Genomic DNA, 25,178 nt, shown 5'->3' on the forward strand with positions numbered 1-25,178 from the left:
TTTGCTTAATGGCATACTCTACATTGAACTGAATCACAATGTTGATCACTGAAAATTATCTTCATTTTCTTTGTTGCTTGTAGCTTTATTTTCATTTTAAAATTAAGATTGACTTAGCTAGGTGCAGTGGGGCTCATGCCTGTAATCCCAGCACTTTGGGAGCCTAAGGCAGGAGGATCACTTGAGCCCAGGAGTTCAAGACCAGCTTGGTCAACATAGAGAGAGCCCAGTCTCAAAAAAAAAACAAAAAAAACAAAACAAAAACACTTAAGATTGGCCTTACTAGTTTGATAATAGTTTCAAAAAATGAAATATTTGGTTTATTACAGTTAGAAGAGAGACACGAAAAATTAAGGAGTGGCATGGCCCAGCAGATTGCTTATGAAATACACCTTGAGCAACAGAGTGAGGAGGAATTGCAGAAGAGAAGTTTTCCTGACCCAGTTACGGATTGCAAGCCCCCGCCTCCTGCCCAGGAATTCCAAACAGCCCGCCTTTTTCTCTCACACTTTGGATTTTTGTCCTTAGAAGCACTGAAGGTAATTTTCATGAACTTTTATGAATAAATATATTCACAAGTTAACATTCAGCTGACAATAGCTAAAATATTTTTATGAGGATAGAAGCGAATTAAAAAAAAAAAAAAAAACTGGTTAAAATTTTAGCCTGCATACAAAGAAATGAAATTCTGTGCTGCTGTAGGTTATAGTTTGTGCTCCAGGACAGGTCACCCCATGAATGCATTCAGAGTTCTGTCTGAGGGGACTGGTTTGATGATACATCTAACTCTGAATTTTCCTAGATAACACAGTACCCATATTACACAGATAAATGAAATCTATAGATAATTAGAAGAAGAATGTTAAAAATCTTCCCCTAGTAAGCATTATTACTAAAAATATAAGCTACAATTAACTTTGCTCTTTCATGCCACTTTTAGAAAAGAATGAAGTTAATACTGTAGTATTTGTAAGTCAAGCACTTCTTATGTTGTCCAGTTTGTAAGATCAAACTGTCTGGCTTTATGTCCTGGAATCACTGCTTGCCAGCTATGTGGTCTTTGGTGAGTTTCTCATCTTGTCTTAGTTCTTCATCATCTATAAAGTGAGGATGATAAAAGTATCCATCTCATTGATCGTGTGAAGATTAAATGTGTTAACTCGTAGAAGATACTTGGTATAGTACTTAGCACAAAGTAAGCCAGCCTATAAGATAAATATTGCTATTATTCTTAATTCCATTAGCCTTAAAACAATTTTACAGCCAGGTGCGGTGGCTTATGCCTATAATCCCAACACTTCGGGAGCCCAAGGCAGGAGGATCACATGAGGCCAGGAGTTCGAGACCAGTCTGGGCAACATAGCGAGACCCCCCCCATCTCTATGAAAAATTGTTTTTAAAAATTAGCTGGGTGTGGTGGCAATACTAGCTTCTCAGGAGTCTGAGGCAAGAGGATTGCTTGAGCCTGAGAGTTCGAGGTTACAGTGAGTTATGGTCACTCCACTCCACTCCAGCCTGGTTGACAGAGTGAGACCCTGTCTCTTGGGGAAAAAAAATGTACAAGACAAGTGATGCAATTCCTGTTTTATAGATGTGGACATAGAGGCTTAAATATGTGAAATAACTTGTCTGGAGGTGGACTTGGAATTTATTCTAAGTCCTGTTTGTTTTGAAAAGTACAACTGAAGATTGCCAAGCAAGAAGTTGCTTATTGCATAACTTGTCCCTTGCCCTTACTGCCTAGGAACTACCTGGTTATAGGCCATTTAGCTTTGTAGGAAAGTAATGGGGACATTGCTGTTTGATTTTGTATTTCAGCATGTAGCGGGAAAATTTTTTTTGTATTTTTTATTTTTTTTGTAGAAAATTGAGTTTGATGCAGCATATGAACATAAAAACTTAAAATGCAGAATAAAAGAGCAGAGAGAGGAAAATTATAAGAAACATAGTGGTAAATATGGAAGGCAAGGAAAAAAGACACAACTTACAAATCATTAGTGATATTCCTAGTGGAGAAAATTGAACAGAGTAGAAGCAGTAAATAAAAATATACTAGAAGAAAATTAATGCTTCCTATGGACTTCAGGGACACAAGAAAGGCCCTAATAGCCTTGTTTCTGAGATTATAGTTTTCCACTTCTGTTACCTGTTCTAGTTGAAACTTAAGCTTTTAAGAAAATAATTATCATGCTTTCTCATCTGTATGAGAACATAGGAAAAATAAAGTTACCTGGTTTATGAACCTTAGAATATTTCTAATAACTTAAACCTGACAGCTCATACATACAGAACTACAAACCAGTTTTACTTATGAATGTATGTACAAAAGTATTAAAGGGAATGCTAAGCAGACTTAGTTCTGAATTAATAGCATGTTAAGTGAATTGTTTTCCATGATCAAATAAGGTTTATCCCAGGAACTTAGCAATTAATTACCAGGAAATATTAATAAAGCTATTAAGAAAATAATTTGGTCCCATTAGCAGTTCAGTCAGTGAAACAGTAAGTCAGTATTTACTAGAATCATATTCTGATTCTTAAAAAAATAACAAACTAAGCCAGCACTACTAGTGTAGGTTCTTACTTTAAAAGATTCCTCTAATGACAACCCAGGAGCAAACTAGAGGAATCTTTTGTTAAAATCAGAGGTAAAAGTTATCTACCTTGACTACTATTTAACAAAGAGAATTTTTTAGTCAGTGACGTTTTTTAAACTTTCTAGTTTTAAATAATTATAGATTAGCAGGAAATTGCAAAATAAAGACATGAGGACCTTCCTGCGATGATAAATTCTTATATAACTACAGTACAGTATAAAAATGAGGAAAGTCAATGAAATGTTAAACTAAGAGGTAAAAATCATTGGAAATGAGAAGACAGTTTGTAGGTAGTATGACTTCTAGTTTGACAACCATAAGAAAATCAATAAAATATTTAAAATAAATGAGACTTAAGGTTGCCATACAAAAAAGTACAAAAATTAATGATTATGTCTATGATATTCAGTTAAAAATACAATGCAAAAATGCCCCATTTACAGCTGTGATATTGACAAAAGTTACCTTAACAAACTATGTACAAGACCTAGAGGAAGAAACTTTTAACAATTATTAAGAGATATAAAATATGTATGTGTTATGTTCCTGGATTAGAAGATCACACAGAAGAACAAGCTGAGGAAATACCTTACTTTAAAAAAAAAAGAAGAATGGGGACATTCTGATCTACAAGGTGTATTGCAACATGCTTCAGGTCCACAGTTCCTTTTCCATGATTTCAAAGTAAAAACTGAAAACTGGAAAATTTTTTATATATTTGTAGTAAATTCATTTAGTGGCAAAATTGGACCTGAATTGACATGAGGCTGTTTGTAGTTTTATGTCACTTAGTGTGAATACACTTATGTTTGACTGCAGAAATATTAATGTCTTTTATTATAGAATATTGCCCTAGACCTTGCTAGGAATGTTATGTAATTGACTAGAAGGCTAGACTCACAATCCTTGCCAGTGTGAAAGACAGTCATTCTTGCTTTCTCTGGAGGATGCTTTCCTGAAAGATATACTATGGTTAGCAAAACCTTGTTTGGCAAGATCAAGATCTCAAAGAAGATAGGGGATTAAGAGGAAAACAAAACAAAAATGCATTTTTGAAAAATGTGTAGACTTAATTTTTTTAGAGAAGATTTAGGTTTTCAGAACAATTGAGCAGAAAGGGTAGAAAGCTGTCATACACCTTCCCCACAGCCCAGTTTCCCCTGTTATCAACATCTTGCATTGATGTGGTGCATTTGTTGTGACTGATGAACCTGTATTGGTGCATTACTAACCGAAGTCGGTGATTTACAATAGGGTTCACTCTGTGCTGTACAGGTCTCTGGGGTTTGACAAGTGTATAATGACATGTGTCTACCATCAGTTGTACAAATAGTTTTACTGCCCTAAAAATCCCCTGTACTCCACCTATTCATCCCTCCCTCTTCACTCCTCACTCAACACCTAGCAGCCACTGGTCTTTGTACTGTTTCTCTATAGTTTTACCTTTTTCAGAATGTCATATAGTTGGAATCATACAGTATGTAGTCCTGTCACACTGGCTTTTTTCACTTTTATCAGTATGCATTTAAGGTTTCTTCATTCAGTATGCATTTAATGTGTCTTTTTGGGTTGGTGGTTTATTTCTTTTTATTGCTGAGTAATACTCCATTGTATGGATGTACCGCAGTTGATTTATCCCTTTATCTATTGAAAGACATCTTGATTGCTTCCACGTTTTGGTTATTATGAATAAAGCTGCTATAAACATTTGTGTGCAGGCTTTTGTGTGGATGTTTGTGGGAAAATACCAAGGTGTGCAGTTGCTGCATTGCATGGTAAGACTGTGTTTGGCTTTGTAAGAAACTGCCAAACTGTCTTCCAAAGTAGCTGTACCATTTTGCATTTCACCAGTAATGAATGAGAAAAAAAGTACATTAAAAGTAAGTTCTAGAAAGCACAATATTATAGAGAAAACAGGATCCAAAAATTATATACACAATATAATCTCAGTTGTCTTTAACTTAAAAAGAGGCAAATAAAAGAACTAAAAGGAAGTATGTTAAATAGTTTCTTTAGTTTAGGATTATGGTTGTGTTTATTCCTACCATTCTATATTTTTTAATTTTATTTTTATTAAACCATGAGCAAGTATTGTTTTTATAATTATAACAATGAAAGAAAATAGGTAATAATTGCTCCTTTCTTCTTTTGGTGGCAGGAACCTGCAAATAGTCGTCTACCTCCTCACCTTATTGCACTTGATTCCACGATACCTGGATTTTTTGATGACATTGGGTATCTGGATCTCTTGCCATGTCGTCCTTTTGACACAGTTTTTATTTTCTATATGAAGCCAGGTCAGAAAACGAACCAAGAGGTAAGAGTTACGAATTTTTTTTTTTGGTATGTTTTTGTGCTATAAATACACGTCTAAAGAAAAAAATTGAGGCAAAATTAATATGGAGAGTTTATTTGGGCCAGAGTTGAGGACTGCAGCCTGGGAAGTGCTGGAAAGTGCTTCCAAGAACAAAGGAGAGGCTCAAGTTTTTAAAGATAAAAAGGATGAGTCAGGAGAGTAGGCAATTACAAAAGTTGTTTTTCAGGACTTCTCATTGGTTTACAGAAATAACATTGATTAATGAGTGGATATAAATTATTGAACTGTAGGATATGAGCTATGGTGTCCAGCACTGTTAGATTAGCTAATGAACTGTTGGTGGTGACACGCAGTCTAGAGTCCATATAGCACGCAGCTTCAAAGTGATTACTTAGCTCAAGCGGGAGTGAGATGTGACTGCTATCAAAAAAGTGCCTTTCTAGGCATGATAATTTGAGGGAGACTCACATTCCTTAAAAAGTTTCATTTTCATATACAGAATTTTACATGGTATGCACTTGTCTATGGTAAGAAGTATTTTGTACTTGATGCCTAAAGACTTGCTATGAACCAGTTTGAAAACGGAATTAATGAAAACTATGATGCTTGGAGTCCTGAGTCTTTTGACCCTTAAGGAATGTGATTTAAATAGGAGCTGTAGGATATCTTTCTTCCCCTTAAGGAATTCAGATTCACAAGACAAAAGAAATTGAAATAACGAAGGTTAGTCATAAAAGTTAAAGTAAGGCTCAAGAAGAATAAAACAATAGCAACAAATATTTATGGAACATCTTCCCTGTGGCTCAGCGTCCCAGGATATAGAAGTGAGTAACAGTTTCCTTTTTGAGAAGCAGCTCACCTTCCTAGTAATTTCAGAAGCAAATCATTTCAGTTGAGGAATGCATAGTGTGCAGTGGGAGAAATAACACCTGAAATAAAGGAGAAAAACAGAAGGACTGGCTGGGTGCGGTGGCTCACGCCTGTAATCCCAGCACTTTGGGAGGCCGAGGCGGATGGATCACCCGAGGTCAGGAGTTCAAGACAAGCCTGGCCAACATGGTGGAACCCTGTCTCTACTGAAAATACAAAAATTAGCCAGCGTGGTGGCAGGCACCTGTAGTCCCAGCTGCTTGGGAGGCTGAGGCAGGAGAACTGCTTGAACCCGGGAAGCAGAGGTTGCAGTGAGCCGAGATTGCACCATTGCACTCCAGCCTGGGCGAAGAAGTGAGACTCCATCTCAAAAACAAAACAAAACAGAAGGACTAAGTAAAACATACCTGGATACGTGGAACAAAGAGACTAAGAGAAGGACGAAGAAAAATGTAAGATAGGTGAGAATGGAAAACTGAGAGCAAAATGGCAGGAGACTTGCAGTGCTTTTTGGAAAGGAATAATTGAAATATGGAATAGGCAGGAAGTTACTGACTGTAACTAGGAAAGAGCCGAAGGAAGACTTGTAAAATGTAGTGTTCAGATGTGTAGGGCACTGTGACTACATGATCCTGGAATTTTACTGTAGTCATTTTAAGACAATCAGCTAATCAAATTAGCTTGCCTAAAGAAATTTACCAAAGTTTCCAAATGTTTACACTAGAAGCACTGTTTCAAATGATTTGTGAGCTCCTAGAAAAGAACACTGATTTATGAGAAAGTTTTTTTTTTGTTATTGAGTCAATAAAGTTAAGAAGTGTCTGTTGTTAGGTACCAGGGTTATAGTGCTGAACAAAATCTACAAGATTTCTGGCCCCCTAAAACTACTGCATAGAAGGGAAGGCAGATGATTAAATAAGCAAACAACCATTGTAAAGGGTGTTAATAGGGTCATTAAAGCATGTTATAGGAGCCATAGCAGGAAAACCTAATCTGGTTTTAAGAAGGTGGCCTGGAGGAAAAGATATTCTAGCTGGTATTTAAGGTGTGCCTTAACTGTAGGTAAGGAGGTAGAAGCAGATTGTCACTGACAAAATAATAATAACCTGTAAATTCTTCAGGGTAAAGAGAGCATTTCTTCATGAATTTCATTATGGGGTCTAATATGCTTGGAGCTTAAGAGAAGGTGGGCTGGTGGTAGCCAGAGATGAGACCGATGGAGTCAAGTGTTTTAGAAGAAGCTCAGTAAAATTGGATTAATTATGGAGGTGGGGATCTGTTTTGCAGCAAATCAGTGCATTGTTTTGTATAAGAATAATGGAGCCACTTTTCTCCTGCCTGTACAAGAAGACACAAATCCTTGAGGCACCTCCTAACCCAGTTCAGTTTCCTTAGCTTTTTAGAAGCTGAGGGTGACTAGGAATTAATGAAGATTTCCTGAGATCTCCTTTGGAATGTCTAAGACCTGCCTTCCCTAGCCACAGGGTAGATTAAGATTAATTTCTGTCTGCCAGCAAGTGGCATGAAAGTTGAATTTGATTCACTTATTGCTTCTTGACTAAATTTTCAAAAATTGTTTATTTAAAAGTTTTACTTCTAGATAAAAATTTGAATTGCAAAAACTAGAAATGGTTGTTAAGTCAGTTTCTTGGCATCCATAAGAATGTGAAGGGATATGGGTAAACTAAATAGGTTCACTTCAAAAGAGACTGGTTTTAGGCTGGGTGTGGTGGCTCATGCCTGTAATCCCAGCACTTGGGAGGCCGAGGCGCACGGATCACGAGGTCAGGAGATCGAGACCATCCTGGCTAACAGGTAAAACCCGTTTTTACTAAAAATACAAAAAAATTAGCCGGGTGTGGTGGCGGGAGCCTGTAGTCCAGCTGCTCGGGTGGCTGAGGCAGGAGAATGGCGTGAACCCGGGAGGTGAAGCTTGCAGTGAGCAGAGATTGCGCCACTGCACTCCAGCCTGGGCGACAGAGCAAGACTCCATCTCAAAAGAAAAAAAAAATAGTCTGGTTTTGTGTTTAAGAGGTAATGACCTTGAGATGATTTGCAGTGGGTCAGATGTAATGAATGTAACTTCCTGTATTTTGACTTTCACGGGCCTCTGTATGATCTTGGTATAGATTAGCATTGTATGAATGACATCAGTGATTTGTGGACTGGCTGCATCACAGTCATTTGGAGGAATTTTTAGAAATAGTGATTCCAGGATTCCGCCTTCACTGATTTTAATGTAGAAGGTCTAGAGCAGGCGAAGAAAACCTTATTTTTAGGAGATTTCCCAGATGATTTTGATATACTCTGCTCTCTACCCTCCCCCTTTTATTTTTCATTTGCAAGGGAATTTCTTAGTTTCCTTCCTTTAAAAGTGAGTTTTTCAAGAGCAGCACTATTGCCATCTTGGGCCAGATAAGTTCTTTGTTATGGGGGCTGTCCTGTGTATTTTAGAACATTTAGCAGCATCTTTGGCCTCTACCACTAGATATTTGTAGTGTGCCTCACCAGTTATGACAACCAAAAATGTCTCCAAATGTTGGATGTCCGCTGAAGAGCAAAATCACCCCTAGATGAGAAGCACTGTTTTAGAATGAGGGACTCTTTGTGAGGCCAGTAGAAACCCCACGCATTACATTTAGTGCTTAGTGAAGAGGAGAGAACTTTCTGGCCACTTCATTTTTCCTGGAATTCTCTTCTTTGGCCTAAGAAAAGGATATTTTCATACTCATTTATTAATTACACCTAATGTTTATTGAATTTTAGTAGATTTTGTAGCATTTATCAAGATTTATAGTTAAATAATTGCATACCTATGTAATGTTTCTCATTAACCAGACAGTAAACTCTGTGAAGGCAGGGACATAGTGTCTTTTAGTAAACATGCCTGGTTCAGTAATTGTTTTGCCAGGAAGAGAGCTCAGGGCTTTTCTTGCATTACTTCACAACCATTGTTATTATCTCTACTTTATGGATTAAGAAACTGAGGCAGTGGGGTTAAGAAACTTGCCCAAGGCTCAGCCAATCCAAATCTGTCTAACTCTGGAGAATGCATTTTTCTCTATAGTGATATATCCTCAAATTTATTCTGAGCTTGGACATGATTTGTCAGAAGCTTCAAAACTAACCAATTTTTATGAAGATTTATTTTGATATATTATTTTTGTTTCCTTCATTATAGCTGATGATTGGTATGTATTTCAGATTTTAAAGAATGTGGAGTCTTCCAGAACTGTTCAGCCACATTTCCTAGAATTTTTGCTTTCCCTTGGCTGGTCAGTAGATGTGGGCAGACACCCTGGTTGGACTGGGCATGTTTCTACCAGTTGGTCTATTAATTGTTGTGATGATGGTGAAGGATCTCAACAAGGTAAAACTCACAGTGTTTCAAATGTCAGTTGTTTCTTGTTTGTTAGTCTTGTTTTTTTCTTCCCCCTTTACTGTGATTTATAGTCTTGTTAAAAATACAAAACCAGGCTGGGTGCAGTGGCGCATGCCTGTCTTCGAGAAGCCAAGGTGGGAGGATCGACTGAGGCTAGGAGTTCAAGACCAGCCTGGAAAACATAGCGAGACACCATCTCTACAAAAAATGAAAACATTTCTAGGCTTGAGGGCCATGTATTTGTAGTCCTACCTGCTCAGGAGGCTGAGGTGGGAGGATCACTTGAGGCCAGGGATTGGAGCTATGATCATGCCACAGCATTCCAGCCTGGGTGACAGAGCAACTCCCTGTCTCTAAAAACTAAACAGAGGTATATAGAGGAAAAGTATCCTTCCCCTAATCCCAGTCCTGACAGGGTAACTTAATAACAGTTTATATATTCTAGACATTTTCAGTGTATATGAAAGATATATATACACATAATGATAGAGTTAATACAAAATGACTGGCTTATTACAATGCTGATAAGTTCCTTTTTTATAATATGCATAAGATTCAATTTTCTATACAAATGGTGTAATATAGGTCATCCATACAAACAATACAGCTTCCTAACAAGCATGTTTTGTCTAATAAGTAGTTTTCTATTAACCAGTGTGTTTTATCAACTGTGGCTATCAAAACAGTCACACTTAAAGGTTATATTCTTGGGATATTATACCAAAACCTTTGTAGTAAACAGCTGACCATCTCTGAGGATTCTTGCCCATCCCCTCAGATCCTCTGAGGAACTGTAATCAGGATAACAAGTAGCAGAGCCAGTATAAACTTAAACTTAAGACCTTTGCCCCACCTGGCTAATGCTTTCTGTTCCTGGGCTCCTGAGGTCACTGGAAAGTTAGTGTTACCTCTCTAAAGTGGATAATGCCTATGCCCAGTGCACATTTTTCCTTTTGATAAATATATCAGTTGCAAGTATCAGAAAACGTGACCCAAACTGCCTTAGATTTTAAAGATAATTTATTGCCCATGTAACTGAAAATTCCAGAGGTTGGTTAAGTTTTTGGTGTCATTTGATTAGCATTCCTGTTTTATTTCTTTACAATTTTCCTTTAGCTTTGCTCTCCATATTTTGGCTTTGTCCCCAGCCTGGCTTCTCTAATAGTGCAGAAAGGCAATTCCAGGCTTTACATTCACATACCACAGCAGCCTGAAGAGGAGAGATTAGCCAGATCTCAGAACTCCCTACTCCCCGAATCCGGAACTATATGCCGATTAGACTATCCCAAGCCTGTCCTTATGGCAAGAAAGATAGAATGACTCTGGTAGAGAGATACAGACAAGCTAGAACTAGTATCAGAGGTCAGTCCCACCTGCACATTTTGCCTGCTGCAGAATAGGGGTGGATAGAGTGGCTATTGGGATAGTAACCACAGCATCTACTACATCAGATACAAAGTGCCTGCCCGGAGCCCACACCAGGAGTCAGAAAACTAAAGCCCTGTTTTTGTAAATAAAGTTTTATTGGAACTCGGTCACACTCTAGATTACACATTGTCTATGACAGCTTTCATGCTACAATGACAGAATCGAGTAGTTGTGGCAAAGACCCTGTGGCTTACAAAGCCTAAAATGTTATCTGTCTGGTCCTTTACAGAAAAAGTTTGCTAACCTCTTGTCTAAAGCTTCCTATTTGCCATACCTTCACCAGAATTAGGTATCTTCCAATTTTTTTGGTGAGAAATTTTTAATTTTTAATAATGGTTGAGCATATCTTATCATATTTTTATTTCTTCCCTGAGAAGTACTTGTCCATTTCCCCTTTCCAATTTTTGGTCCGATTGTTGGTCTTTTATGTATTGCTAGTAGGACACTGAGTTCATTTTAATTGAGAACTATATAGCTCTCATGAATGTTTCTTTTGTTAATTCAGTCTTCCTGGCTTAGAGCAGATACTATTACTAAAACTGGCTGTACATTTTTATACAGTGTCACTGACCATTGAGGAAGGTGGAACATAGGCCAACTTGAGGAGCCATAGAGAGAGACCAGGGATAGAAATGCCTTAAAAGCAAGAGTCCAGAGATAACGCACATGTGCACTCTCTCTCTTCTCTCTCTTCTTCTCTCTCTCTGTCTCTTCCTCCCTCCTCCTCCTCTTCCTCCTCCTCTTCTCCTCCTCCTCCTCCCTTCTTCTTCTTCTTCTTCCTCTTCCCCCCTCTCTCTCTCTCTCTGTCTCTCTCTCTCTCTCTCTGCCTGCCTGCCTGCCTGCCTGCCTGCCTGCCTGTCTCTCTGGCCCAACTCCCTTCTGAGGGACTGGGATGGTCTTCCTTTTGATTATTTATTTACTGGATCCAAAGGACTGCTCCCTTAATCTGCTTCATACACTTGAATTAAAAGCCCTGCTAATCAGAAGTGGTCTGATATACAGTCGTTTCAGAAATTATGAAATTAAGATTTTATTATTTAAAAATAAAGACATCTAATAAGCATTATATTTTATTCTTTCATACTAATTGGTTCTTGTTGAAAACATATATTCTATTTATCACTTTATTAACCAGTTAACATTTCATGTAGCAAGATGATACTGGTTTTTTCCTACTTTTTGAAGCGGTAATGTAGTGTTTCTTTTTCCCAGAAGAAGTGATTTCCTCTGAAGATATTGGAGCTAGCATTTTCAATGGACAGAAGAAGGTGCTGTATTATGCTGATGCCCTTACAGAAATTGCTTTTGTGGTTCCTTCTCCTGTGGAGTCCTTAAGTAAGATCATTTTTGCATGGTCCTGTTTTAGGATCTATTTTTATATTCCTGGGTTGTGTGATATTACTGCATTGGAAGAGATTTTGAAGTGATCTAAGGCATTCTTTAGCTTCTAAGGCATTATAACAATATGCAGAAGCACAAGATGTCTTCTCTTAACTTTTTTATGGAAAGTAGTTAAAGACAAGTAGACTGACCCTCTAATAATCTTTAAATAGTGAAGGAATCCCATTTCAACTGATATTTTGCTTTCTTTAATCTAATTAATCAATACATAGGCTTATTTTCCAGTTCATTTCTTTCTCTACGAGTGATCCCTCACCTACTTTTCTATTCCCATATGAGAGCCTTTGCATGGAACCACCTAGGATCCTACAACTGGAAGTATCTCATGATAGCATATGGCCATTCTTCTAACACTGAGCAAGAGAAACTTCAGCAGCCTAGAAAAGATGGTGGTCCAAGACTTTTTAAGAATTGGGAGTAATTATTACTTCTTAGTCTGAACTCACAGTTTTATTTTGCCCAGAACCTTTGCTCTTTGCAAATTAAGCCTCTTTGTTCATGCCTGACCGAGTAGGTGGTCTGGCAGTAGGTGGGAAACTTCACCTTCTTCTTTGAGATCATTTGTAGGATGGGATACTATACATCACGATTTCACAGTCTTATTTCCAGACTAATGACTTTTGTTGTGCCCTACCTTGGTAGCTGCCTAACCTTTGTACTTGGACCCTTGATTTCTCACTCTAGGCCCCTCCCTGTCTTACTCTCTGGAGCCAGCTGTGTCCCTGGAAGGTTGGACCTTCCATGGTTTAGGTTTGAATTATAACAGCTGTTGGGCTTCCCGTCAAGGTTCTGGTTTACTACTTATAATTCCAGAAGCCAGAACCTGTCCGTCCTCTTTGGGGACATACCTGCCTGGTTTCTCTGGCCCAGCCTGTTAGTACCAGACAAGTCCTCCCAGAGCTAGAGCCTTGTCCTTATTCTATAGCTCCTGCAATTGGGTCTTTGTCTCCTGTTGTGAAACATCTCCTATGCCAACTGTGCCCACTCCAACTCAGCTTCCTCCTATTTCTGATATTTGGAGATTTTTTTGGATGGGGTGGAGGATAACTTTCTGTGTACTTATCTCCAACCAGATTGCTCTTAATCACAGAGACTAGATCTTCTGTAGCTTCTGGATGTCCCAGTGCCTATTTGGCACAATGCTACACGATTGAATATATAATCTAAATAATTCAGAGAGTAATAATGGCATTTATTATATTCTACATCTGAAACGTCAAATATTTTCTAGTCTGATTTTGGTTATCCTTTAGAGCAGGAGCTGGCAAACCACAGTGGCACAAGCCAAATGCTGCCAAGAACGGGTTTTACATTCTTAAAGGGTTATAAATAAAATATAAAGAAGAATATGCGAGAGATCTGTATAGCCAGCAAAGCCTAAAATACTTAGTACTTGATCCTTTATAGAAAAAAGTTTGTCAGCCCTTGCTCTCGAAGCAATGCTTTGTTTAAGTGATTTAGGTTAGACTGGTGAGCATAATTAGTTTTAACAGCCTTGCTCCAAATAAGTGGTATGTATTATAGTTGCTTTTTTTCCTTTACCCCATAGCTGATTCATTGGAAAGTAACATCTCGGACCAAGATAGTGATTCAAATATGGATCTTATGCCAGGAATTCTGAAACAGCCATCCCTGACACTTGAGCTTTTCCCCAATCATACAGACAATCTTAATTCCTCACAGAGGGTAAGTTACTTTGTTGATAGGTCTCCAAAATTTTGTAGTGAAATCAGGGTAATTATAGAATCCTGCCTGAAAAGCTTTTAACCCAGAGAGTATTTATATCAGAGTACTGATTCCTTAGTAACTTAATTTTTTAAAATAAAATTCTCACGAATTTCTCTTTTTCAGCCTGTAACAAATAGTTCATTCTGAGACAGCCTTTGTGGTTTCTCTTGATTTCACCATTCTGGTCCCGTACTTGATTCTCTCATCTGTTCCTTTTTAAGCCTAGGTTTTAATTTTGTCCCTGAAATATCCACTAAAGTTACTGCAGTAACTACATGTTTTTTTATCTTTAATCTTGCAATGTTCATCTTAAACAAGTCTGACCATATAAAAATAGGAACATTAGGGAGAATAACTCAGTATATGGATAAATATTCTGAGTGAGGAACACAGCACCTACTACAAGAGGAGCTTTTTGCTTTATCTTTTTTCTTACCTTATCAGCAAATGTTACTTCTTTATCTGTGATCAGGTCAGAAGTGTAGGAAGATTGACTTAGAACAAATCATAACAAAGACAGAAGTGTCAGCTTGACTAAAGGTGTTCTTCCATTGTACAGGATTTTAGGTTAGCTTCCTTCCACAGTGAAATTTATTTTTAGTGTAAGTGTATGCTTAAAAGAGAATACGGGGAGGTTTTTACCTTTAAAATTGATTTAGGAAAAAAATGCCGGGTGGTGTAATAGTCCCTGGAGTAGACTGATTTGAAAATCAGGAGTTTTTAAAAGGTTTTACAGAATACAGTTTAGAGATGATCAGTCAGTATTGCATAGCAATGCAAGATTTTAGCCAAATCTAATACTTACTTTAAAAGTTTTTTTTTATTTGAGATTTGTGGACAGAACTAGTATTCAGTGATTAGCTGCCCTTATACTCATTTTCTGAATGCCAGCATAGTTATTCCTTAGAACCCAGATAAAGCACCATGTTTTTGTTTCTCACTTATACTGTACTTTGCAGACACTAACAAACTAAAAACAAACAAACAAACAAAAAAAAAACAAAGCAAAACCATATGGTTATCTCAATAGATGGAGAAAACGCAGTTGACAAAAATTCAGTACTCATTTATGAGAAAAGTTCTCAGCAAACTATGAGTAGAACTTTCTCAACTTGATACAGAGCATCTACTAAAAACCTACAGCTAACATTATACTTATACATTGTACATTATTCTTGAATGCTTTTCCTCTGAGGTGGAGGACAAGGCAAGGATGCCTATTCTCACCACTTACGTTCAACATGATAGAGGAGGGGCCTACACAGAGAAATAAGACAAAAGGAAACAGTACATAAAGATTAGAAACAAAGAAGTAAAACTGTATGTATTTGCAGATGACATGATCATGTAAGTAGAAAACCCTCAGGAATCTTTTTAAAAATCCACTAGAACTATTGAGGTGAGTTTAGCAAGATTGCAGGAAAAACGCCAGGGTGTTGGGCAAAATTTTAAGGTAACCCCCAGCGACGTTTGCCCGTGTACAATGTCCTCTCCTTGCGTGTGGGTGGAACTTGTGACTATGATAGGATAACTGTGATTATGTTACATTATTTGGCAAAGGGATCCTGTGGGTTTAATTGGGTTACTTTGAGTTAATCAAAAGGGAGATTTTCCAAGTAGACCTGACCTAATCACAGGAGCTCTTTAAGTCTAGGGCTAGAGGTCAGAGATGGAAGCAGTTAGAGAGAGAGTCAAAGCTAAATAGGGACCTTGATACTAAGAAAGTAGTCTGTGAATATGGCCAGATGTCTGTCACTAGTTTGGGAGAAATCTCTTGGTCTGGCCATTTTCTGTGAATGTCAGAGTAGATATAATTATCCGGGGGGACTTGCCATGGACTCTGGTCATCTGGTAAAGACATGTATATTTCTGTGCTAATAAAGCAGTTTTAATTTTAAAATTCACCTCAAGTATGAGATTCTTCCCTCTGTACACATGAGCTTTGTTTAGGGCTTTAGCACAAACTTAGCTCTGCTGCATGCCTCAAAAGAGGTGCAGCTCAGGGTACCAGTTTGCTAAAGGGGAGCCACATAGTCCTGTTAACCTTGCAGTGAAACTTAGAGTTGATTAGGGTGGCAGGAAGCCAGAAGCACACTGCATGGTAATGAAGGCCCAAACAACTCGTTTTTCTTTCTACTGATGAGAAAAAGGAATTAAGCATAAATTGCAGTAGGAGACATTTGGTCTGGAATCTAGGAATAACTTGCTGATGGGACATTTTAGAGATTAGGATCCCCAGACAAGTAGTGATGTTGCTGTGATGGGGAAGGGTACTGCTGTCTGGCCCTAACAGAGATAGACTCAAATCTTTTAAGCCCTCATTAAGATACTGTGTGTAAATTTTGTTTTTATTAATGCAAATTATAATTATTCAGTATTCCTTCCTTTTTTTTTTCTTTGACAATTTTAAGCCTTGTCCTAGGTTAAGACTGATGAACAGGAGCCAAAGAAGAGCTTTGTTGCAAATGTATACACTTTTTCCTAAAGTGATTTTCCATGACCTGATACTTATGTCACTGAGCACCTTGACAAATGAATGACTGGGTAGTTTTATTAAGCCAGTTTTTTGTTGCTGTTGTTTTTCCCGCTGTCTGTCTTCTTCTTCTTCATGTAGCTCAGTCCCAGTTCCAGAATGAGGAAGCTGCCTCAGGGTCGCCCTGTTCCTCCCCTTGGACCTGAGACAAGAGTTTCTGTAGTCTGGGTGGAACGCTATGATGATATAGGTACTGTATGAGGACTTTGTCCATAAATAAAATGGCAATATATGACAGTGACTTGCTAAATGTCTACAGGGAGTGGGCACATAAGCATTGTGTGGCCAGGAGCTAGTCCTGGAGTTCAGCAAGCCTTGGTTTGTACCCCAGCTCCACTACTCAGTTTCTTTAAGCCTTAGATTACTCCTCTGTTAAATCCTGGTACTTTTTTCATAGTTGTGAAGATTTGATGAGACCAGTAGATACAAAGCTTTTGGCTATTCATGTTGGCATCACAGTCAGTGGTTTGTTGCCAGTTGGTCTCAGTCATCCCAGGACCTTTGGAAAGGGGAAGGGGAAGCACTTCACTTACCCTCTCTCCACCCACATGTCCTACTGTCTCGTTTTAGTATAAAGCTTAATTTGTCCTTAAGAGTTGCGCTCTGGGTAAGTTTCTCATGATTTTTACATAAGCAACATTAGAGCATTAGAAATATATACTTGGCCTAAAATCCCATCCAGCCCAGAGTTTGTGGGAAAGTGTGATAGTTACTTTTCAACCAAGCCCTCAAAGATCACAGAACATATTTTCTAAAAACTCTTTGCTTTAGATGAAATTAGCTAAAAAATGTCTTGAGAGAGAATTTTTTAATTTGTAGAGAATAATTAAGATGATATTTCAGGACAGCACAGTCCATATATTTGCCACTCACTTATGTAAAGAGATTAGAAAATTAGATTTCCTATTATCTGTTTGGGAAAATGAGGGAGATATTAATTGTAATGCTATTATTTTCTTCCAGAGAACTTTCCCCTCTCAGAGCTGATGACAGAGATCAGTACTGGTGTGGAAACTACTGCAAATAGTAGCACTTCACTGAGGTACACTCTATTTGCTTGAAGTTCATCAGCGTGTCTTTTTTTAACATATTGATTGCAGCTTAATAAATAAGGAATTATGAAACGAAAGAGTTGTAGACAACTAGAAATAAAAACAAAAAATCAAAGAAAGAAGTTTGTATACAATGTACAAGGTTATCAAATTATTATAGCATGGATTTTTTTAAAGCCACTTTATTGAAGTATAACTGATTGACTTGCTAAAAGCTATACGTATTTAATGTATACAACTTGATGAGCTTGGAGATAAGTATATATGCATGAAACCATCACAGCAATCTATTCCTGAACACTTCTACCATCTCCAGAAGTTTTCTCCTGCCCACTTAATTCATTATTATTATTATTTTGTGATAAGAACCACTTAACATAAGATCTACCCTCTTAGCAAATTTTTAAGTATACAATACTGTATTATTAGCTGTAGCCACTGTACTATACTGTTGATCTTTAGGACTTAATCCTGCATAACTGAAACTTTATACCACCTTTTGGCTAATACCTCCACATTTTTCCCTCCCTGCAGTTCCTGACAACCAGAATTCCACTCTCTGCTTCTCTGAGTTTATTTTAGATTTGTCATATAAGTAATATCATGTGGAATTTGTCTTTTTGTGCCTGCCTTAGCATAATGTACTCTAGATTCACCCATGTTGTTGCAGATGGCAGGATTTCCATTTTAAGACTGAATAATATTTCATTGTATGTGTACACCACATTTTCCTTGTCTATTCGTCCATTGATGGATATTTAGGTTGCCTCCATGTCTTAGCTATTGTGAAGAATGCTGCAGTGAAAATGGGAGTGCTGCTATCTCTTTGAGATCCTGGTTTCAGTTCCTCTGGATATACACCCTGAAGTGGGATTGCTGGATCATATGAACATTCTATTTTTAATTTGTTGAGGAACCATACTGTTTTCCACAGTGGCTGTACCAGTTTACATTTCCACCAACAGCATACAAGGGGATTCCCTTTTCTCCACATTCTCGCCAACACTTGTTTTCTTTTGGTTTTTTTGAAAATAACCATCCTACCTGGAATGAGGTGCTATCTCATTATGATTTTGATTTGCATTTCCCTGATGATTAGTGATGTTGGGTGCTTTAGCAGGAGTTTTAATAGTATAATTAATTGCTATTTTACATTTATCTAGAGCAAAAAGAAAAATGGAGAAGTAGAGGCAATTAAATATTAATAAAGACCGTAATAGTAGGGTAGCAATATTAGATTGAAATAATGGAGTTAAATTGGCCAAAACAGTGTGGCCAAATAGCAGTTAAAATATCCTAAATCATATGAGCTAATTAACAGAAATATGTTTCTAAGCAAAATGTAATACTTTATAATTGGGTTAAAATTTGTTTTACCTGCCCATACACAAGAAGGATAAAAAGAGAATAATCTGATTCTAAGAATGGTAACAATGTATTTGTATAGGCTTTGTAGTTTTCAAGGTTTGCTTACTTGTTTTTGGTTTATAACTCTAAGAGTTCAACAGTTATTTTCCGTTTTACTAGTGGGATAAAATAGGCTCAAAGAGGTTATTCCTTAGTATCACACATCCAGTAAATGCAGGAGAAAGCTACCTGAATCCAGGCCTTTGACCCCAAATGCATTGACCCTGCATCTCTCTCATCACAGAGCTACCCTGAAACTTGATATTTTAAGTTCCTTTTAGTTATGTGAGCTGATTCAAATTGCATATAAGATGAATTTATTCTAATATTGTTAGGTGATTGTTGTTGAAATGAAGTCAGTAAAGATGATTTATTTTAGCATTATCATTTTAAACTTCTAAAAGAGGGCAAGTCATTCTTAAAACTTCCATGTTTTATATGCTTTGGTGTTTTAAAACAAATTACAGATATCTTAACGTTCCAAATACATCAGTATGCATCTGAAAAGTAAGAAACTTTTCAGATAGCTAAACAACATCGCAATAATAAAGTTAGTAATACTTTCTTAATATTATCTAATAGCCAACATTCAAATTTCTTCATTTTTACTAAAATATTCTTCACAATTGGTAAAGAATTCACTCCAGGACTATATATCTGGTTTTAATTCCTTCAGTCTCTTTTAATCTGGAACAGTCCTTTTTTCTTTATGACACTAACTTGCTAAAGAAGAGACTATAGAATAGTCATGAGTAGACTTTTCTGGAACTAATTAGAAGAGACTTACTTATCATTTACTGTCTTTGTTGTTTTCATCTTTTTTTTTTTTTAATTTAAAAAAACAAAACAAAACTGGGCACAAGGTATCACCATGTTACCCAGGCTGGTCTCGAACTCCTGGGCTCAAGTGATCCTCCTGCCTCGGCCTCTCAAGTTTTCATCTTTTTAGGTCAAAGGTTGTAATACAATTTGACAGTAAAATGTATATTTTATTGGTAGATTAGCAAAGTTTATCATTTGTCTTGGGGACAGAATTACTCAAGGATTGATTTTTCTTTTTTTTTTTTTAATGTCTTGAAAGATTGATTCAGTGTTGCTTTGGCCAAAATCACCTTACCTATATAGAAAGAAAACTCATTGGGTTGCAAAAAGACCCCAACATGTAGCATCACAAATAACATGTAATATTAGATGGGTTGGCCTATCCCTAGTGTGTAATGAGTAACTCGCCCCTCCATAGGAGCAGTTGCCAACTTTAGCATCTGCTGCCTGGCCAGAGGCTGTGAGGGCTTTGGCCCTGCCACAATGCGGCCATTTATCACCATAGCCGAGAAGGACATTTGCAGCTGGCTTAGATTAATGGCTCTCCCAACGTCCTTCCCCACCCTGAAAAAAAATTATATCGGGGATTCCTGTCATGGGCCGAAGCTGTGTTCCTGCTTCTCCTCTGGGATTATCAGCCTTGACTATGCTGGAATTCCTTGTACTCTGGCCGGCCACACTTTTGTTCCCTACAAGAAGAGGAACTAAAGTGAAAGTCCCATAGCTGGTTGCTAAATTCTTAACTCCATGCAGCAGAGTACTCTTGGCCTCTCCTTCCACCCAGTGTCCCTATTGGTTTTCCAAGCATATATATTTTTTCAGCTCCTTTCTGTTAGCTTAGAAAGCTTGACCCAGTAATGGACCTTTAGGACCAGATGTTATAGGGGGCAGCAGCATAGATTCCCAGAAAGCAGATTCTGAGCACACTGACCCCTTGGCTTTTCTCAGACCACTGCCAAGCAACAGGTCCCTTTAGTAATCTTAGGCTATATGTGGGGGACTTCAACTCTTGGGTGTCTCGGGGACTTCAACTCTTGGGTGTCTGAGATAAAAATTTTCTTTTCTTAAGATCTACAACTCTTGAAAAAGAAGTTCCTGTCATCTTCATCCACCCTTTAAACACTGGATTATTCCGGATAAAAATTCAAGGTGCCACTGGAAAATTTAATATGGTCATCCCTCTTGTGGATGGGATGATTGTCAGCAGGCGAGCTCTTGGTAAGGTCTTCATATGTGGCCGAAGAGTTAAATTTTCTTTTTCTTTATCATTTTTATAAACCAAAAAGAAGTAAAAATGAGGAAATGGTGATAATTAATAGCTTCCACATGTAGGAAATGGTATGGCTCTTGTTAAAAAGGGAGCATGTTTTGTTCTTTTTAAATCTGTCCTTAATCTAGTAAGTATAAGTAAAACCTCACTAACTTCTAGTATTAAAATATTGAAGATAGCTGTTTGTAATCCAGGACAGAAAATAGGTTTTTAGAATAGATTTTGATTCTCCTTTTCCTTGTCATTGTGTGTTTCTTCTGACAGTTTTATCTTAGCACTATGTCTATCTCTCTGGGGATGGGAAGTTTGCAAATTGAATGAAATAGTTTTGAGTATGTGGAGAATAGTTCACCTGAATACTTACAGTTCACCTACATAAGTGACTAGTTTCTAACGTTTATTTTAAAACTCTCTATTTTCAAGGCTTTCTGGTGAGGCAGACTGTAATTAACATTTGTAGAAGAAAGAGACTGGAAAGTGACTCCTACAGTCCCCCCCATGTCCGCCGGAAACAGAAAATCACCGACATTGTCAACAAGTACCGGAACAAGCAGCTGGAGCCAGAGTTTTATACTTCACTTTTCCAGGAGGTTGGACTCAAGAACTGCAGTTCTTAGACCACTGAATTTCTAAGACTGTTGAACTCCAGTTTGGGAACTATAACACAGCAGAACAGTTTGATAGGTGATCACTGTAAAAATAAAAACAAATCACTCCCAAGAGCTTACTGTTTAATCACCAGAATAGAAGAAACACATTATAACCCATTTGATAGAAGACTTTGGGCTATCTAGTGAAATGGGCTCCCAGACACAATCATACTCCTGCTGATAATGATGATATACATTTTAGCCATAAACTTTCTTTTAAAAGTGACAATTTTAGTTAAACATAAGCCTTTTGAGGAGAAAGGCTTTTATGCATCTCAGTTAAACACGTGCATTGGTAGTATCAACAAATTTGCAATATAGAAGTTGAAGATAGTTTTATACCTCACTTTTTAGGAGGTTGTATTCAAAATTAAAATCTTTCTCAGAATCTTACAGGACATTTAAAGACTCATGTTGATAGCATGGAGGAGAAGGAAAGAAGTCACAGCCTTCTACTCACTTGTAGGTCTTCTTGTCATCCAGCTGTCACACTGACAAAAAGAAAAGATGATACATGTTTTTTGCTCAGATAAGAAGCCTGACATTAAAAGATGTCATATTTTTTTCTCCACATTTCAAAAAGTTGTCCTTCTCATCACTGCACAGATCTGTCTGAAAGCCTCAGTTTCTGAGTGACCCAGGAACAGATCAGAAATGGAGCATGGCCTTGTCCTTTAATGGGGATGCAAATAAAGTTTGTGGGGTTAAAAGTTATAAGACAGCAGTGATACCCCACTCTCTCCATTATTGTCCAGCGGGGTGACATAATGACAGGTTAAATATTTGTGATTCATTGATTAAATATTATTTAAAGAAATGTAAATTCACAATAAGGGTTGAAAATTATTTGGTTTCATCCATTGTCTCTTATTTCAGGACCAAGCAGCAAACTGCAGTAGTTTGTGAAGGATTCTAATATGGGGTTCAGGAATAGCCTCTCAACGCTACTAATTCAGATCTCTCCCAGAGAACTACTGGATTTCCTCATAATTGACAAACATGAGTGACCACCTCTTTGGGTGGCTACTGTTAGAAATGGCTGTTGTTGTCATGTTTTCTGGACTTTGCCAGCCAACAGATCCCTGCCAGGTTTTGGAAATACTTCTATTACCTCGCTGCTACTTTTCTGCAGGGATAAAACTTTTGAGGTGGCCAGACCCAGAACATCCAAGGATTCCTGTTACAGTGCTACAGTATACACTGCTCATTTATCCTATTCTCATGTGCTTTCTTCTTTAGTAAGATTATTTTAAGAAAATACGTGATATTTAAAGTCCAAAGAGGAATGATCACAGTTGTATAAGGGGTGTTTTCCCACTTGAACTCTGATGTCAGTTGACTGTGGGTCAGAGCTACAACCATCTGTTTGGTTTGATGTTTTGGTGGTTTACTTACGGAGTGGGGATAGTGTGAGACCTAATTCCCTGTGCAAATGTCTCTTATTCCAGAAATGTGCATTTTGTCATCTATAAGCAAGAAATATGGGCATAGCAGCTCTTGGTTTAAAGTTTGCCATAACCTGTTCATGTTTGTTTTAAGCTCAGGTAAAGATAACCTCCTCTTTCTATGACTCCAGTTTCCATTCAGGTTATAGTATTATTCAATAGTTGATTTTCTTTTTAAGCTGGGCAATAAATTGATGTTTCCAGATGGTAACATGGGAGAGGGCATATAGGATAAAGATGAGCAAATTCTACCCTAAAAATGTTCTAGTAGTTCACAGGAAGAAGATGAGGTTTAATAACTTTCAAGGTAATTCTAGATTGACATTTTGAGGGGAAAATGGGCTCTTGTTCTAGTTGAAGTGAGCAGAGAAGGCTATAAATTAGTATGTAACTTACAGCATTCCAGAGGTTAAAAATAACTGATGTAGATGTACTTCTTCAGTGTGATTCTTCAGATCAAACTTTTACTTTTGGCATAGTTAATTTCAGAAAAATGTGCTGTATGTGTGTGTGTATGAGGGTTGGTCTTGCTGATCCTTGAGTTAGCTCTAAATTCTGGCAACTTCTTGTAATTCCAATGTATTTGATACATGAACAATCATGTTGAATGCATTTGTGATCTGGGAGACTCCCTCGTCTTCCAGGGAAGGAAGGATGTGCAGCCCCTGAAGGCATGAAACTCCCAGTGTGTACGGAGCCAGTGGAATATGGGATACCCATACATTACCAGGCGCTGGTTCCTTCTGCTTACAATAACATCTGCCCAAAGAGGGAGTGGGAAGAACCCTTAGCTCTTTCACTAGTATGGATTTGAGTTCATGGTCACTATTTTTACCCACCTGCCTGTGTTAAAAATCACTTTGAGTAGAATAGCACTGGAGGAACATATTTAGCACCTAATATTAATATTTAGTAGTCCATTGATAAATTTGCCAGCATATGTTCTAGCCTCTGGTGGGAAACCAGGACCACTTTTGTCTGTGGCTTAAACAGTTCAGTTGCTATATCTGTTGGGTATGCCGGGGGTGGATGAGTGTGGCATTCTGTGAAGAGGAAGGTGGTAAGTAAGGTTGCCCTTCTACTGCCTTCTTAAGTTGCAGGAGGGAGCTTTTCTCCTCCCCTCTGGTTGGGAGCACTGAGGACAGTGAGGAGGGCTTTTACCTTGTTAATCCTTTCCTTATTTAGCTAGCTTTCCTTTTTGTCTAGGGCTTCCTCCTGAGACCCTCTTCCATCCATTGGGCCTTTGAAAGGACTAATCAGACACACACACACACACACACACACACACACACTCGCATACTCATGCACATTTTCCTTCATTTCCAGATCCTTTATTTCACAGCAGCCCATTTTCCTCTGGATTCATTGATGAATACAAGTACCCACACCTTTGGCCAGTAATGTCAGTTACCTGCTGCAGGTTCTGTGTATGAGGCCTTCATGAACGGTTACCTTCTCCATACACTAGGGAAGCATTTGTCAGACTCTGCAGACTGGGTTCTAGAGAGGCAGAGTCTTAAAGAGTATTCATTTCTTCTGGAAGGTGGAGCTTTACCCAAAGTGGAAGTTAGCCTTGCTCAAAGATGTGTTTTGTGGTAGGTGGTAAAAATAAATAAATAAATAAATAAATAAATAATAAAAAAAGAAACATGTATTGGAGGTAATTTGACACTGCTGCTGGCAGTAGTTCTCTATTCACCATTTTAAAGCCCATTCAGGTTCTCTCTTCCTGAAAAGAACTGATTGCTGTGTTTACATGAAATGACATTGGAGTCATATGGTCTGTTTTAAAGATTTCCATGACAGCCTCTTTTCCTGAGTTGGAGAGATTGGAGGTGGTCTATCCGTACGATGTGGAATCAAACGGTGGGTTTCTTAGTAGCTAAAGAAGCCATGTACTTCTAGTGTGTTTCTCAGAATATCAACTCATGTTCTTCAGATGCTTTTCTTTTTTTAATGGTGAGGGAAAAGGTATAATTTGGGATTCCACAGTGCCTTGCATATAGTAGGCGCCCAATAAATACTTGTTGAAGCAAACCAAGTTTCCCAAGTCCTCATCTCTTATAGTGACCAAGACATCTTTCTCCTCTGAAGGGCTTGGCAGTTGTGGCTAAAAAATAAGCAGTATCATTATTTGCTTGAAATCATATATACAGTTTGTATGAATTTCAGTATGTTGCCAAGACATGATCTTTTTCTTATTGTATTTTCTGTAAATATTTCTGGCACTGAACTGTAAAGTAAAGGCAAAGTGTAAATATGAAGGCGTGCCCGTG

The 25,178-nt window shown here is 37.8% G+C and overlaps 1 protein-coding gene across 17 annotated transcripts in view; it reads left to right on the top strand.

The window, feature by feature from the left end:
- Positions 1-25,178, top strand: part of RALGAPB (Ral GTPase activating protein non-catalytic subunit beta) — a 105,781-nt gene extending 80,603 nt beyond the window's left edge. For 8 of the 17 annotated variants that reach the window (XM_514640.8, XM_054674426.2, XM_054674424.2 and 5 more), the window contains 9 exons: positions 330-539; positions 4,756-4,914; positions 8,989-9,154; positions 11,810-11,929; positions 13,545-13,681; positions 16,338-16,446; positions 17,220-17,298; positions 20,607-20,755; positions 21,231-25,178. In XM_514640.8, the coding sequence (XP_514640.4) occupies positions 330-539; positions 4,756-4,914; positions 8,989-9,154; positions 11,810-11,929; positions 13,545-13,681; positions 16,338-16,446; positions 17,220-17,298; positions 20,607-20,755; positions 21,231-21,424 (1,323 nt within the window). In that variant the 3' untranslated portion in view covers positions 21,425-25,178. Of the gene's footprint in view, positions 1-329; positions 540-4,755; positions 4,915-8,965; positions 9,155-11,806; positions 11,930-13,544; positions 13,682-16,337; positions 16,447-17,219; positions 17,299-20,606; positions 20,756-21,230 lie in introns of those variants that run through there. The other 9 variants (XM_009437234.5, XM_009437230.5, XM_009437232.5 and 6 more) reach the window with 3 other exon arrangements.

Source organism: Pan troglodytes, chromosome 21 (assembly GCF_028858775.2).
Source record: "Pan troglodytes isolate AG18354 chromosome 21, NHGRI_mPanTro3-v2.0_pri, whole genome shotgun sequence".
In the NCBI taxonomy this organism is placed as follows: domain Eukaryota; kingdom Metazoa; phylum Chordata; class Mammalia; order Primates; family Hominidae; genus Pan; species Pan troglodytes.